The 17489-nt window shown below is 42.8% G+C and overlaps 1 protein-coding gene across 5 annotated transcripts in view; it reads left to right on the top strand.

Annotated features, from left to right (window-relative positions):
- Positions 1-17489, top strand: part of WDR27 (WD repeat domain 27) — a 696346-nt gene that overhangs the window by 427633 nt on the left and 251224 nt on the right. For all 5 annotated transcript variants that reach the window (XM_040429334.1, XM_040429333.1, XM_040429335.1 and 2 more), the window contains one exon: positions 14754-14851. In XM_040429334.1, the coding sequence (XP_040285268.1) occupies positions 14754-14851 (98 nt within the window). The remainder of the gene's footprint in view (positions 1-14753; positions 14852-17489) is intronic.

The raw sequence follows: 17489 nt of genomic DNA, 5'->3' as shown, positions 1-17489 counted from the left end.
AGCTTTCTCTGCATCCGTCAGCAAAGCTTAAGTCTCTCCCTGATGGGGTCAGTGTTGAACTCTGTCCAGAACCGTTCGTACATTCGTCACAGCTGCTCTACCCTGAGTGAACCCCACCTGCACAGGGCTTATTAGTGAAGGCATAAAGGATCCCAATCTGTCAGCCATAATCTTTGACAGAATCTTTGCATCCACATTTATTAGTGAGATAGGTCGATAGGAGCCTGGGTGTAACTCTTTTTACCCGACTTGAGCAGGAGTTTTATATAGGCTAAGGAGGCTGACTGTGGGAGACCACCATGTCCCAAGGCAGAATTAAACATTGAAGTAAGGGTGCTCCCTATTTGCTCTTTTAAAATTTTATAAAATTCCCCCGTCAGCCCATCTGGGCCCGGTGCTTTGCACGACTTTTGCACCCCAAAGGCATCTAACAGCTCCCTCTCCGTCACTGGGGAATTTAAGAGAGCCAGCTGTTTGCTTGATACCTTAGGAATGTGTATCTAGTCTAATATTGTAGTTTGCAGTATGGGGTCATATGTATCAGCGTATAGGTTTCTGTAAAAATCACCTAGGATTCTATTTATACTCTGGGGGGTCTGTAGTTATATTACCCTTTTCATCAGTTAACTCCCCTATGTGATTCACAGGAGGTTTATCTTTAAAAAGGCTTGCTAGTAATTCTCCTGATTTATTGCCATACCTGTAAAGGGTGGCCTCCCATTCTTTTCTATAGAAATTCTCTTTCTCTGCTGCCCACCGGTTAAAGACTTGTTGGGCCTCTTTCCAATCTTGGAGGTGAGCAGCTGAAGGGGATCTTACATAATTGGCATATGAGCAGCCTAATTTTTGGCTATTCTGTTTGTACCTAGTCCACATTTATTTTTTACTGCCCGCTACATAAGAAATGATTTTGCCCCTTAGGATCGCCTTTGCAGTGTCCCAGAATAAGTTAACATTTTCTCTATGACCCATATTATCCATGTCGTATTCCCTCCACCATCCTCTCAAAAGTGAGGCAAAATTCTCATCTTTGCCTAAATGAGATGGAAACCTCCATAAAATATCACTGCCCTTTCTTTGAGTCTCTGCCATTGTCAGTACTAATGGGGCATGGTCAGAAATAACTATATCTTTCAGCTCTGATGAGATGACCCTGGAAAGAATGGTGTTTTGTACCAGCATATAGTCAATCCTGGACCAGGTGCCATGAGCATGTGAGAGAAATGAGTATTCCCTTCCCTCCGGATGCAGGTATCTCCATGTGTCTACCAGCCCTGTGGATTCTATAAACGTGCCCAGTATATTTTCGTGTCTCATCTTGTTAATATGTTTATGCGACAAAGGGTCTCGACTCCTGTCAATGTCCTCATTCACTACAGAGTTAAAATCCCCACCAATTAATTTTATTCCTGCTGTCTGAGTGGTCGCCTCAGTTTCTAGTTTAAGAAAGAATTCCTTATTGTCGCTATTTGGCCCATAGACATTGAACGGTTTTAATAGGCCACATGGTGTTTCACTGGTCATGTGTAGTAAGCAGCCATCCCCATCAGGTGTGACAGCCAATACCTTATGTGGAAGAGATTTGTGGATTAAGATAAGCACACCAGCAGATCTACCCTGCGCTGGAGAGCCATAAACGGAACCTACCCATAGTTTACACATATATTTCCATTCCTCTTCTCCTAAATGAGATTCCTGTAACAATGCAACGTCTGCTCTTAATCTCTTCAAATGGCGGAGAACCATCATCCGCTTCTTTGGGGAGCGGAGTCCCTTAACGTTCCAAGTGACTATACGCATTATTAATTATACAGACAAAGGTAAATATAAGCAAAGAAATCTTAGATATATAGCACTTCCCTCTTGTGTCATCCCTAACGGAAAATCTGTCTCTAGCTCCGTAGGCATTTAAGTTGGTAACCAGATCCATAAAGTATAGAAGTAAACCGTTAGTTTCACAGCCAAAAAATAAATGCAATAACATAAACCGAAACAGTATATCAACGAAAAGGGCCTTCCTTTGTATTAGGCTCCTGCTGGCCACAGGTTGCCTGTTAATTCTAGGTTCCTGGCTATTTGTTGGACTACTGATTACTCACCTGATCCTGTTCCCTGACGATCCTCTGCCTGCTCCTCCTGTACTGCGCATCCCTCCTGGTATTGTGACCTCGGCTCCCACCTGACTACTCTTTGCGGACTCCTCTGGTACTTCTCTACTCTCCTGGTATTTGACCCCGGCTTCTCCTGACCATTCTTTGCTTAACCCTTTTTACTGCATAGCTCTCTTGGTTCTGACCAGGTCCGTTCACATTCCGTTATTTGTCTTGTCTGTCTTCCCAGCACGTATCCTAAGTTAGGGACTGCCATCTAGTTGTCCCCTGTCATTAAGACTTGCGAGGCAAGTAGGCAGGGCCAGGGGTGAGGGTGGAGCGCAGTGGTCACTATCCTCCCCCCTGTGTGTAGTGTACGTGACCGTCACAGATTAACAGGCCATAACCTAACCACTGTATCATGAATCCTCTGTTGACCCTGACTGACCATGTCTCTAACCTGACGCAGATGGTGCAGGAGCTAGGGGAGAAACTCTGTTCTTTTGAGCTAGGCCTCCAGTCCACATTTAGAGCCCCAGATTAAGCTTCCTGAGCCCTTTTCTGGAGATCGGAAGAAGTTTCTTTCCTTTAAAGAAAATTGTAAACTTTTTTTCCGTTTGCGCCCCGTATCCTCTGGCCCCGAGAGTCAACGCGTGGGCATTGTCATTTCCCAGGTTACAGGGTGATCCCCAGGACTGACGCCAGTTGTTTAACATCAGTGGAGGTTTTTTTTTAGGCCCTGGGTACCCTGTATGATGAAGCAGACAGGACACTGGTAGCCGAGACTGCTCTAAAGGTTCTGGTTCAGGGCGATCTACCTGCGGAGGAGTATTGCACCCAATTCAGAAGGTGGTGTGTTCCCTCAGGATGGAATGAACCAGCACTTAAGAGTCAGTTCAGGTCAGGTCTGTCTGATAACTTAAAGGATCTTCTAGTGCAGTGTTTCCCAACCAGTGTGCCTCCAGCTGTTGCAAAACTACAACTCCCAGCATGTCCGCACAGCCAAAGGCTGTGCGGGCATGCTGGGAGTTGTAGTTTTGCAACAGCTGGAGGCCCCATGGTTGGGAAACACTGTTCTAGTGAGTTATCAGCTTCCAGAGACTCTAGAGGAGATGATGACCCTTGAAGTCCGACTTGACCGATGGGTTAGAGAGAGACGATAGGAACAACAGTTCTCTTCTCAGTTGGAGGTCCAGCCTGAGGTCTATCCCAGAAACAACGCTGAGGTCTCTACCGAGGAACCCATGCAGGTCGGCATGACTCAAGGGAATCTGCGCCGCAGATGTGGAGTGTGTTTTTACTGCGGAGATCCTGACCATTGGATCAACCAGTGTCCTAAGAAAGCCCTCTCCGTTAAGTCTCCCAAGGCAAGGCAACCTAAAGACCAGGTACACCCTGACATTATGAAATGTAGGCTTTTGGTACCTATAACAATATCTCTGGGGGTTAATAAATGGCCGGGTAAGGCCTTTATTGACTCTGGTTCAGCAGCCAGCTTTATTAACTCTGAGTACGCCATTAGACTGGGTATTCCCATTTTTTCTCTTCCTACACCTATCCATGTCATGGCTATTGACGCCACTCTCCTGGTAGGTGGTATGGTGAGGTCATGTACCTCAGAGATTTCTTTAACTGTGGGGGTGTGCCACTCTGAGAAATGTTCCCTCTTAGTCCTGGAGAACTTACCGGTCGAGGTGGTACTAGGGTTGCCTTGGCTCCGATTACACAACCACACTATTGATTGGTCCAGGGGGGAGTTTGTGAAATGGGGACCTAAGTGTGACTCGTGCTTGTCTGTGGTACAAGCTGGGGTCTCAGTAGAATCTGATATATTACCCACGGTCATTAGGGAATATTCTGATGTGTTCTCATCACCTACCCCGGAGGTTCTACCACCCCATAGACCTTATGATTGCACCATAGAGTTAGTAGAAGGTGCCAGGTTTCCTAAGGGGCGTATTTATAATCTCTCTAAGCCCGAACGCAAGGCCATGTAGGATTATATTAAGGAAAGCCCCGGTAAGGGGCACATTAGACCTTCTGTCTCTCCTATGGGAGCGGGGTTTTTCTTCGTTAAGAAGAAGGATGGTGGTCTTAGGCCTTGTATCGATTACCGGAAATTGAATAAGATCACTATCCAGAATAGATACTCTCTCCCATTGATTCTGGATTTATTTAACCAGGTTCTAGGGGCAACCTGGTTTTCTAAGATTGACCTGAAAGGGGCATATAATCTAATCCGAATCAAGGAGGGAGACGAATGGAAGACGGCGTTCAATACTCCGGCAGGACACTTTGAATATCAGGTTATGCCTTTTGGACTCAGCAATGCCCCAGCTGTGTTCCAAAACTTTATGAATGATATTCTTAGAGAGTTTTTAGGGTAAATTTGTCATTGTCTATCTTGACGACATTTTGATATTTTCTCCTGATTTCAAATCTCATGTGTCTCATGTTAGACAAGTATTAGAGGTGTTGAGGGAGAATCAGTTGTCCGCTAAACAAGAGAAATGTGTCTTTGGTGTACAGGAGATACTGTGTCCTGACCCCTCATGCCTTCAAGATGGATCCTGGTAAGATACTAGCTATTAAGGAATGGGTAAGGCCTTCATCCTTAAAGGCCTTACAATGGTTCTTAGGTTTTGCCAATTACTACCGTAAATTTATTAAGAATTTTTCAGTAAATGCTAAACCGTTGACTGACCTTACTAAGAAAGGGGCGGATTTGGAGAACTGGTCTACTGAAGCCATTACTTCGTTTGAAACACTAAAAAAGGCATTCAGTAGCGCTCCCATTCTGATCCAGCCAGATCAGGAGAGACCTTTTATTGTGGAGGTGGATGCGTCTGAGGACGGAGCAGGAGCAGTCCTTTCACAAGGTCCTGCTAGTCTAACTAACCTGAGACCGTGTGCATTCTTTTCCAGAAAATTTTCTTCCACCGAGAGAAACTACGACATAGGGAATCGGGAGTTGCTGGCCATTAAGTGGGCATTTGTGGAGTGGAGGCATTTTCTGGAGGGGGCAAGGCATTGTATAACTGTTGTCACTGACCATAAGAACCTTATGTTTCTCGAATCTGCTAAGAGGTTGAATCCCTGTCAGGCTAGATGGGCACTGTTTTTTACTCGTTTTGAATTCTACATTAATTTCAGGCCTGGAAGTAAAAACGTGAAGGCTGATACATTATCTCGGAGCTTCCATGCTTTTCAGCCTACAGAGGCACCGCCTGAATCCATCCTACCAGCAAATATCTTCGTAGCAGCCTTAACCCAAGATATCTCGGCTCTCATTAAGGCTGAACAACATCTGGCACCGGCAACCACCCCAACAGATAAGTTGTTTGTCCTCATACAATTTAGTCTCCAGCTGTTGGGTGAGTGTCATGATTCTGCCTTTTGTGGACATCCTGGTTTTGAGGGCACTAGAGAGCTGGTTTCTAGATCTTATTGGTGGCCCACTCTATTTAGGGATGTCAAGTCCTACGTGTCAGCCTGTGAGGTTTGTGCTAGGTCTAAGACACCTAGGACTCCCCCTGCTGGTAACCTATGAACCCTACCCATTCCCAGTAGACCCTGGTCCCATATCTCGATGGATTTTATTACTGACCTGCCGCCGGCGGAGGGTATGACTGTGGTTTGGGTAGTGGTCAATAGGTTTAGCAAGATGGTTCATTTCATTCCTCTGTCTAAATTCCCGAATGCCAAGACCCTGGCGTCTATTTTTGTGAAAGAAATTGTACGGTTACATAGTATCCCGGAAAATATTGTATCTGACAGGGGTGTGCAGTTTGTGTCCAAATTTTGGAGGGCTTTCTGTCAAAGATGTCAGATTTCGTTGTCTTTTTCCTCCGCCTACCACCCTGAGAGTAATGGGCAGACGGAACGCCTTAATCAGTCTGTGGAACAATTCCTGAGGTCGTATGTTGCTGATGACCAGCAATTATGGGTTAAATACCTTCCGTTGGCAGAATTTGCTTTGAATAACCGTGTTAATTCTTCTGCTGGGATCTCCCCTTTCTTTTGTAACCATGGTTTTCATCCCCGTTTTCATTCTGGGTCGTCCGTCTCCTCCTCTAACCCTGAAGCAGATAAACTCTCCTCCGAACTGTGCACAGTTTGGGCCCGGGGTTCAATCGAACCTAGAAAAGGCTCAAAGTTCCCAAAAACTCAAGGCCGATAGGAGACGTTCCAAGGGGGTAAACTTATAGGTTGGGGATAAAGTATGGTTGTCCTCCAAGAATCTATCTCTCAAGGTAGCTGCTAGAAAATTTGCTCCTCGTTTTATTGGACGTATAAGATCAGGGAGGTGCCCGAGTCGTTCCACATTCATAATGTATTTCATAAATCTCTACTTAAAAAATATTTTGAACCTGTTGTACCGTCGAAAGCCTCGCCTCCGCCGATTCTTATTAATGATGGTGTCGAGTATGTGGTGTCTAAGATAGTGGATGTCAGGAGAGTAATTCCTTACAGTACCTGATTCACTGGAAGGGGTATGGACCCGAAGAGAGATCTTGGGTTCCTGCTAGGGAGGTTCATACTCCTAGACTGGTTCAAAAATTTCATTTAGAACACCCTGAAAGGCCATCGCCTGAAGTCTTGGGTCCGGTGGCCCCTCGCAAAAGGGGGAGGTACAGTCATGGGGTGCCAAAGGCGCACTCGGTCTCCCATCAGCCGCAGACCTGCTGCTTAGCTTCGGGAGCAAGGATCTGTGTTTGGCCTCGTTCCCAGGGCAGCTTTGCTAGCTGGGAGGCTCCCTGCTCCTAGGTCTGCCTTGAGCGCCAAGCTGATCACTCGGTGCTCGACTTGTCTGTCTGTCGGTCATGTAACGCTGGCCACGTCACATGACCCTCAGACCCCACTATAAATGCAGGCAGCCTGCTGGCCACAGGTTTCCTGTTAATTCTAGGTTCCTGGCTATTTGTTGGACTACTGATTACTCTCCTGATCCTGTTCCCTGACGATCCTCTGCCTGCTCCTCCTGTACTGCGCATCCCTCCTTGTATTGTGACCTCGGCTCCCACCTGACTACTCTTTGCGGACTCCTCTGGTACTTCTCTACTCTCCTGGTATTTGACCCCGGCTTCTCCTGACCATTCTTTGTTTAACCCTTTGTACTGCGTAGCTCTCTTGGTTCTGACCCAGTCCATTCACATTCCGTTATTTGTCTTGTCTGTCTTCCCAGCACGTATCCTAAGTTAGGGACTGCCGTCTAGTTGTCCCCTGTCATTAGGACTTGCGAGGCAAGTAGGCAGGGCCAGGGGTGAGTGTGGAGCGCAGTTGTCACTATCCTCCCCCCTGTGTGTAGTGTACGTGACTATCACAGCAGGTCCCACACGGTGAGCTCTTTCCACTCTCTTAAGGCCCGTCAGACCTAGAGCCGCTGGGATCTCTGCTTCACAAAAGTCCTGCATTTGCGAAGGTTTCATGGATTCAGGAACCCCTAAGATTTGCAAGTTGTTCCTGCGCGACCTATTTTCCAGGTTTTCCATGCGATCACGCAGTATAGTGTTTTCGTGTGAGATCACTCCCAATTTATTGTATGTCCATGTGGCTTCTTCTTCCAGATCTACAATTCTTTGCTCCATTTCTTCCAGTCTAGAAGAATGAGATTCAACTTCAGCACGTATCTCCTGAAGTGAGGCTGACACCACCGTAATGAGTGAGTCTTTGATGTCTGGGGCCAGATGTTTAGTTCTTTAATTGCTAATTTCTTATAGTCCAGCAGGGTTCCCAGACTGCCAGTAGATATCAGTCCCTGCTCTTCCACAATCAGGTCTGGGGAATGGGCTTCCTTCTCATATATATTCGAGTTGTTTTCCCAATTTTCGCATCTTTCACGATTTTCGCAATGTTCCCGCTTTTCTTGACTTGCACGGTTTTCATGCTGTTCACGATTTTCTCGAAGTTCGCAATTTTCTTGATGCGCCCGCTTCTCATGGCGTTCGCGAGTTTCTCGCTTCTCGTGATTTTCTCTATGACCGCGATTTTCTCTATGTTCGCTATTTTCTTGATGCTCACGATTTTTGCGGTATTCACGATTTTCTCGATGCTCGCAATTTTCTTGGCGTTCGCGCTTATCCGGCACCATGTTGCCTTCACCTCCGTCTGGGCACTCTTGCATGTGCACCGGCTTGCCCCTGCTCCGGAGCAGATATTTCTCCATGGAGGAACGTCTGGTACAGGTAGGGAACGTGAAGCCACTGCTTACAAGTGCCAGCTGACAGCTTTATATGCAGTTATGTGCTGTTCTGGGGAGATGTTAAAGCGGAGCTCCTCCCTACACCACTTTTCATCCCAGCGCCGGAACCGGAAGTCTTCCATCCCTTTATATTGGCTTGATGTCTTGTCAAAGTATTGTGAAGCATTGTCTCTTTAGAATTAAAGTTTGGAACATCCTTAAAGGGGTTGTTTCACTTTAGCAAGTGGCATTTATCATGTAGAGAAAGTTAATACAAGGCACTTACTAATGTATTGTTATTATCCATATTGCTTCCTTTGTTGGTTTCATTCATTTTTCCATCACGTTATACACTGCTTGTTTCCATGGTTACTACCACCCTGCATTCCATCAGCGGTGGCCGTGCTTGCACACTATAGGAAAAAGTGCCCGCCTCTCTGGTGGCCGGGAGTGTAAGAGCTCACATAGGATGGTACTTTTTTCCATAGTGTGCAAGCACGGCCACCACTCCTGGATTGCAGGGTGGTCATAAGCATGGCAACGAGAAGTGTATAATGTGATAGAAAATTGAATCCAGCCAGCAAAGGAAGCAATATGGATAATAACAATACCTTAGTAATGGCCTTGTATTAACTTTCTCTACATGATAAATGTTATTTGCTGAAGTGACACAATGATAAAAAAACAACCAAATAGTAAAGGTACCTATGCTCTGTCTAATAAATCAAATAAATATACAGTATATTGGAAAGTACCCTCGTAGACCATATAGTGGCTGGTAGGGCTCTAAGAACATAACTAAATTCTACAAACATATGAGCCACAAAATACCAAAAATGTGAAAAAATATTTTCATATGTATATTCTTTCATTTTTTCATCTATTTTATGGCTCATATTTTTGTAAGTTTTTCTTAAATTTTAAGGTAAGATCGGCTTGGGCCTTGATACTCGTAGTGAGGAATTCCAGAAGACTGGAAGTCAAATACATTTCAGAGATTACTTACTGCACTCTTTTTTTCCACTTTTTGAGGAGGGTGTCAGTCCTAATCCATTCAGCTGATAAATTCTAAAAGGGGTTGTTTGATAATGATGGACTATCCTCAGGATTGGTCATCAATATCTGATTGGTGGAGATCCGACTCCCAGCACACCTGCCAATAAGCTGTTTAAAGCGGCAGTGGCTGCAGCTTCCTCACAACTTGCCAAGCATGTTTTAAAACAGAAATTCAAAAGAATGAATAACTAATTGTTATTAAATATAAGATAACACAGACAAATCACATACAGAATAATAAAAAGTAAATAATCATCAGTGGGGGGGTCTCCGAGTCGGCCATGTTACCGCACGTGGCCGCTACACCCCAGGGTGTACAAGAGATAGGGCAAATCAATACTTACATCCTACTTAGAATGAAGTCTTTAATGGAGTGCCCCCTAATGTACACTGCGTGCAGAATTATTAGGCAAATGAGTATTTTGACCACATCATCCTCTTTATGCATGTTGTCTTACTCCAAGCTGTATAGGCTCGAAAGCCTACTACCAACTAAGCATATTAGGTGATGTGCATCTCTGTAATGAGAAGGGGTGTGGTCTAATGACATCAACACCCTATATTAGGTGTGTATAATTATTAGGCAACTTCCTTTCCTCTGGCAAAATGGATCAAAAGAAGGACTTGACAGGCTCAGAAAAGTCAAAAATAGTGAGATATCTTTCAGAGGGATGCAGCACTCTTAAAATTGCAAAGCTTCTGAAGCGTGATCATCGAACAATCAAGCGTTTCATTCAAAATAGTCAACAGGGTCGCAAGAAGCGTGTGGAAAAACCAAGGCGCAAAATAACTGCCCATGAACTGAGAAAAGTCAAGCGTGCAGCTGCCAAGATGCCACTTGCCACCAGTTTGGCCATATTTCAGAGCTGCAACATCACTGGAGTGCCCAAAAGCACAAGGTGTGCAATACTCAGAGACATGGCCAAGGTAAGAAAGGCTGAAAGACGACCACCACTGAACAAGACACACAAGCTGAAACGTCAAGACTGGGCCAAGAAATATCTCAAGACTGATTTTTCTAAGGTTTTATGGACTGATGAAATGAGAGTGAGTCTTGATGGGCCAGATGGATGGGCCCGTGGCTGGATTGGTAAAGGGCAGAGAGCTCCAGTCCGACTCAGATGCCAGCAAGGTGGAGGTGGAGTACTGGTTTGGGCTGGTATCATCAAAGATGAGCTTGTGGGGCCTTTTCGGGTTGAGGATGGAGTCAAGCTCAACTCCCAGTCCTACTGCCAGTTTCTGGAAGACACCTTCTTCAAGCAGTGGTACAGGAAGAAGTCTGCATCCTTCAAGAAAAACATGATTTTCATGCAGGACAATGCTCCATCACACGCGTCTAAGTACTCCACAGCGTGGCTGGCAAGAAAGGGTATAAAAGAAGAAAATCTAATGACATGGCTTCCTTGTTCACCTGATCTGAACCCCATTGAGAACCTGTGGTCCATCATCAAATGTGAGATTTACAAGGAGGGAAAACAGTACACCTCTCTGAATAGTGTCTGGGAGGCTGTGGTTGCTGCTGCACGCAATGTTGATGGTGAACAGATCAAAACACTGACAGAATCCATGGATGGCAGGCTTTTGAGTGTCCTTGCAAAGAAAGGTGGCTATATTGGTCACTGATTTGTTTTTGAATGTCAGAAATGTATATTTGTGAATGTTGAGATGTTATATTGGTTTCACTGGTAAAAATAAATAATTGAAATGGGTATATATTTGTTTTTTGTTAAGTTGCCTAATAATTTTGCACAGTAATAGTCACCTGCACACACAGATATCCCCCTAAAATAGCTAAAACTAAAAACAAACTAAAAACTACTTCCAAAAATATTCAGCTTTGATATTAATGAGTTTTTTGGGTTCATTGAGAACATGGTTGTTGTTCAATAATAAAATTAATCCTCAAAAATACAACTTGCCTAATAATTCTGCACTCCCTGTATGTGTGAAAACCAGAGTTATACCTTTCAGCCTCTCCTGCAGTGTGCTGCACACATATCTCTGACATCACTCAGGAATGTGGTCTTATCAGCACAATGGGGGATTGATACAAACTATCTCTAACCCACTACATTACAAAGAAGACATGATTACACAGAATTATAAAGGTAATATAAAAGAGACATAATTAAAGGGGAGAGAACCAATCAGTTCTTCAAAATACCTTTACAATACAGCACAATTCCTTGCATTGTATAGCTGGCCCAGGAAGAGGCTGCAGCCCTCACAGGAGTTCCAAAGCCTCTTTAAACAGCTGATTACAAGGGGTGCCAGAAGTCTCAACCCTACACATCAGATATTGATGAACTATTCTGAGGATAGGCCATCAATATCAAAATCCTGGACAACCACTTTAACCCCTTAAAGGGGTTATATCATCTCAGACTTTGATGGCATATGCTGTCAAAGTCAGTTATGTGCAGGTCCCACGTCTGAAACCCGCACCTATCTCCTGAACGGGCCCCCCGAAAGTGCAGGAGAGTGCACCGAGCATGGATGGTGTGTTCTCTATTTATTTCTGTTGGAGTCCCTTACAAATTAATGGAGAGCGCACCGCTCAAGTGTCGCCATTGACTGCTCTGCGCTCACTTTGGGGGTCCCATTCTGGAGATATGTGACATATCCTAGTGATATGCCAGCAATGTCTAAGATGAGACATTAAGCACCCACCAATTTTCAATTTTTTGTTTTCATTTTTGTACTCCCTGCCTTCCTGGAGCCATAACTGTTTTTATTTTTCCATTCACATAGCTGTATGAGGGATTGCTTTTTGTAGGAAAAGATGTACTTTCTAGTGGCACCATTTTATATTACTTACAATGTAGTGGGAAACTTGAAAATGTTCAAATGTGGTGGAACTGGAAAAATAATAATTCTACCATAGTTTTCTTCACTTTTGGACGCCCATTCTGGAGATAGGTGCGTGTCCCACCTCTGAGATCCGCTCCTATCTCCAGAACAGGCCACAAAAAGTTAAGGAAAAGGCATGCTGTGTTTTTTCCTGTCCTGTCAGGAGAAAGTTGTCTCAGATCTGTCATGGAGACTCCCAGGGAACCAGATTACTGGTGACTCTTGTACCTCATTTCTGTGGCCCGTTTGAAATGCACATGATGTAAATAATAATGAAGACAATTATCATGTACCTGTCTAAGAAGCAAGAGAACATAATTTTTGTAGGGGTTCTTCTTTAAGGTAACTGTTGTGTTTTGTGTAGTCCTATGGTTTTAATTCTATCTAGTAAAAGTTTTAAATGCTTTAGTACAGGCATGCTCAACCTGCGGCCCTCCAGCTGTTGCAAAACTACAACTCCCAGCATGCCTGAACAGCCTACAGCTATCAGCCTACAGCAGGGCATTGTGGGAGTTGTAGTTTTACTGCGGAGGGCCGTAGGTTGAGCATGCCTGCTTTAGTACATAGCTACTTTTTCAGCAAGTATTGCCTGATTTGAGCTGCATTGTTTTTGCATCTTGGGCAACTCTGTGATTATCAGTTTATAGATTATATGAATCTCTATGGAACAAAATGTAATTGTTTTGCAAATGTATCTCATTATTTATCTAAACTCTTTTTACAGTTTTTTATGAAGAGTAGGAGCAGAAAAGTTACTTAATCGTTGAAATTGTTTTGGACCCTTAAAGATGACCTTTTACCGCTCCTGACCTGCCTATTTTAATAGTTAATGCATTCCCCATGTAATAACAATTCTGAAACATCCATTCTTATGTCTGTATGTTGTGCCATTCCTCTATTATTTCTGCTAGAAGTTATGAATGAATTGCTAGCAGTCTGCAGTAAGGGTACAGAGGGGTGGTAACCAGTTGGGGGGGGTGTACCTGCACAGACTCACTCTATCCAATCAGTGCTGCCATTTTTAGACTGTTTAGGGGGTTACCTCCCCTCTGTACCATAACTGCAGACTGCTAGCAATTAATTCATAACTTCTAGAAATAATAAAGGAATTGCACAACACAGACCCATAAGAATAGATGCTCCTGAATTGTTATTACATGGGAAATGCTTGAAGCTATTAAAACAGGCATGTCAGGAGTGGTGACAGGTCCTCTTTAAGATTAAAGTGAAATAGAACAAATACTATAAATATACCTATGAGACTCAGAATCACATAAAATAGTAAGAATGGTAAGAGCAATATTAATGCTAAAATAATTCTTAAGATGTTGTATCATCTTCCATACTCGTTGTATCTTACGGCATTCCCACAGATAATGGAATATATCAGCATTGATCACAGTGCATTTTGAACAACTGAACGAGCCAGATGGGAGCATTTTGGATTTTGACTATTCTCTGTGAAATATCATTAAGGACATTGTCCTATAACTATCATAGGGAAGGATCTAATCCAATTTCAGGGTGGCTTCCAGCACATCTTGCACTGAGAGAGGGGATAGTTGGAATGACCATTTACCAGGGCATGGTGACATGTTAGTCCATCTAAGAGTAGGTTTAGGCAGTTTATTCAAACTTAAAGCAGCATCACATGAGGTTTTCAGGTATGTCACGAATGTTTAATTTTCAAATAAGCAAAGTGTTGATTAAAGGGGTGAATTTAAACAGCGCTAAGGAGTTTAAAGGATTTATTTAAAAAAATTGATATTTATACTGCACCTATACAGAAATAGTATATAGATATAACAGAAAGGTTTGCATGTGTTCTGCCCTGGTTCTTGCTCACAATCACCGATGGAAATCACTGATCAAACGGTGACTGTGTGAAAACAGCCTTACAGCCTTTTGTCGTATTTAGATTGAATTTTCTTTATGTAATGATGTATTACCTGATAATGATGAATATAAATAATGTGTGGGATAGTATTTATAGTGCCAGGATGAAGTCTGCATAGCCGGTTTCTGTATCATTGGATTGTGTCTGCCACACCATTCATTTTAAAAATGGATTACTATAAAGACTGTCTTTTACAGTTTATTCCGGTATTGAGATCCTGCAGAGGATCTTAATACCAAAATTAAAAGAATCTGTTTTGATCTTGCACATCAGGATGCATCCGTTCCATTAGGATGCAGTTGTGTGAAATCAAAATGGAACACTAAATACATTGAAAGTCAATGGGTAAAAAAACGGATCCATCACCATTGATTTACATTGTTTTCAGTGACGGATCCTTTTATTTTTCAGTTTTTATGACCGGACACAAACCACAGCTTGCAGCGGTTTTATGTCCATTCACAAAACGGAATGCTGCCGGAACAGAAGACATCTTGATGCATCTGAACAGAACTCTTTCCATTCAGAATGCATGAGGACTAAATGAAAACTTTTTTTTCCCCAGTATTGAGATCCTCTGCCAGATCTCAATACTGAAAAACAATGACCCAAGTGTGAAAGTAGCCGTAGTCTGTTGAACTTATTTTATTAATCTATTTATCTTGTTTTCTGTTCTTAGGGTTCTGCATTTAGCACACAGCCATCTGAAGCTTATAATCTTTTTGTGACCATGGCCATTGGTGACTGCCTAAAATTATGGGATATAAGGACTTTGCGGTAAGCAAAGAATTTACACCTGACTGAATGTTGGTTTCTGTTGATTCATAGATATTTAAATATAAAGGCTTAAAGGGGTTGTCTCATCTCACCGTTACTAAGGTGAGATGAGACATAGTCCCAACCAGGAAACAGCAGAGCGCTCCTGCGCACTATTTCAGTAGTTCCCATTGCAGTGCATGAAAGCTATGGAAACAGAGTTAGGGAAACATCATAGCTTGCTGTGCTACGCTATTTCTGTAACTCTCTTGCACCACAATGGGAACTACAGAAAGTGCCAGAGTGCTCTGCTGTTTCCCAGCCAGCTGGTGGTCGGGACTGTGTCTCATCTCACGTAACGGCAAGATTAGACAACCCCTTTAACCTCTTTGTTAACTTCAGCATAACTGTACACCTAAGGTGCAAAAAGAGTGTTTGGAGCAGACTAAAGGGCTGTGCTCACTCCATACATGGAAGATCCCAGCTGTATTGTATAGCAGATACCCACCTGCAGTGACCAGGACTGGATATAACTCAGATCCTGGCCTTTTAACCCTTTGATTCAGTAGCAGAGATATCACTCACACTGTCGGCATTTGCGCTTACTATGGCAGCTAGGGGCCTTATTGATCCTGTTACACGCTGCCTCTGAAACAGTGTAAAATGCTGGCCGAATTACTACAGATGTATCGCTGTTAACTGTACAAGCGATTAAACAATCACATGTTCAGATTCCCTAAGAGGACTAAAATTAAAAGTAAAAATCAGTTTTTGAAAATATATTTTAAATATATTATATAAATCTGAAATATTAAATATTAAAAAAGTCACATTTATCATAAAGAAAAATATAAAAAAATGCAATTGGTATGAATATAAAAATAATTTATCACGTGCGGTAAAAAAAAAAAAGAATTAAAGGGGTTGTGCAGCCCTTGTTCTTGGGTATTAAAGTGACAATATATGTTAAGCAAAGTACATCCTCAGGATAGGTCATCAATATCTGATCTGCGGGCGTCCAACACCTGCGGGGGTCCAACAGCGGTTTGAAGAGAAGGCATCGCTACAGGCGAGTGCCGCTTCCTCTTTTTTACACTATGTGTCATCTCCCCTGTAGCACTGCCATAGTGTAATTACTAGTATTTACCTGTACTTAAAATAATTACTTGTTTTCCTGAAATGATGGGCTTGAACACTACAGTTTACCCCCCAAAAAACAAGTTCTCAGAAAACTCCCTCAAAGGAAAAAAAAAAAGTTATGGGTGTCAGAACAAGGCAACACAATTTTTTTTAAGTGACAAAATATAATAAAATATAATAAACAGTATATAAATGTGATATCACCGTAATTGTACTGGTCTACGGAATAATTGTCATGATGTAATTTTATCTGCATAGTGAATGTTGCAGAAACAAAACCCAAATATAAATGGTGACTGCATTTGTTGCTCCTTAAATTATATGTCACATTTAATGGTACCCTTTAGAAGTACATCTCGTTTTGTAAAATACAAGCTATATATCAACATAAAGATTAAAAAAAGTTATGGCCTTTGAGTGGTGAGGAGTTAAAGCAAAATATGTAGTTTCCAAAATCGGCACCACTCTGAAGGGGTCAAAGGGCAAGCCAATCACTGTAGCATAAACTGGTGACTGAAAACTAGAGCAAAATGCTGGGTCACTTTCTTGAATCGACCCAATTACTTTGCTAAAATCATATTGAGCAGCTCCAGCGCAAGCCAATCACTGGAGTCTGCTCAGTACAAGTTCAAGCCTGATGTTCATGAGCTCCCAGCTCTCCATGCACCCTGCCATTGAGTGACAGCTCTTTTTCTATGACAATCGGCAGCAGGGCTCAATACTGATTTTATCAACACGCTTGGGTCAGTTCAAGAAAGTGCTTAGGGGCTCTGTTGCCCATTTATGCTATCCTCAGAGAGAGCAGCATAAAACTGGTGACAGATTTCCTTTTATATATCCTTGATTTGTTATGCTGTTTTAGCATCTATTATACCCTTACTTGCCCCAGACAATAATAAAACGTAACTTTTATTTGTTATTCCATAAATAAACATAACTATGATGCAAATTTTTACAGTGCTAAGAACTATTGCTCAGTTAAAATTAGCAAGCGCCTTTAATTGAGTTCCAAACTGTACTGCATGGGTGCTCAGGGGATAGTGCAAATTCCCCAAAACACCCTACTATTACTGCTATTTGGTCAGTTACTGTCACTGACCCTGCACATTTTTCTCATTTTTCTAAAAGGCGCTGTCCTCTGAAATAATAAAATCCTGTCCCCTGACATGTTTTACCAGATAACTGGCCTCATAATGGGTATCGGGCAGGATTTTCTGGTTTGTATGAACTTCCTCTGTGAGGGGCCCAGGCTTATGGGGTGGCATTATAGGTCTTGGATAACCCATTTAAAGTAATAATTCATGAAAATAACTACATTTTTGTTATGTATTTCTTGTACCTTTATTGCTCTTATCTAACGTTCTGGGCTGTGGTCACATGACCATGTCCATGCAGCTCTTTATTATTTCCTATATTGTTATGTCCATGGCATGTCAAAGTAGCGACACGAGCAGTTATAGGGGATTGACTATGGAACTAACTGGGTTGGTGGAGCTATAAACTAGTTGGGCATTATTAG

This window comes from Bufo bufo, chromosome 4 (genome assembly GCF_905171765.1).
Source record: "Bufo bufo chromosome 4, aBufBuf1.1, whole genome shotgun sequence".
Taxonomy (NCBI): Eukaryota; Metazoa; Chordata; class Amphibia; order Anura; family Bufonidae; genus Bufo; species Bufo bufo.
The sequence above is the reverse complement of the archived record's forward strand: the minus strand, read 5'-3'. Positions and strand labels throughout refer to the sequence as shown.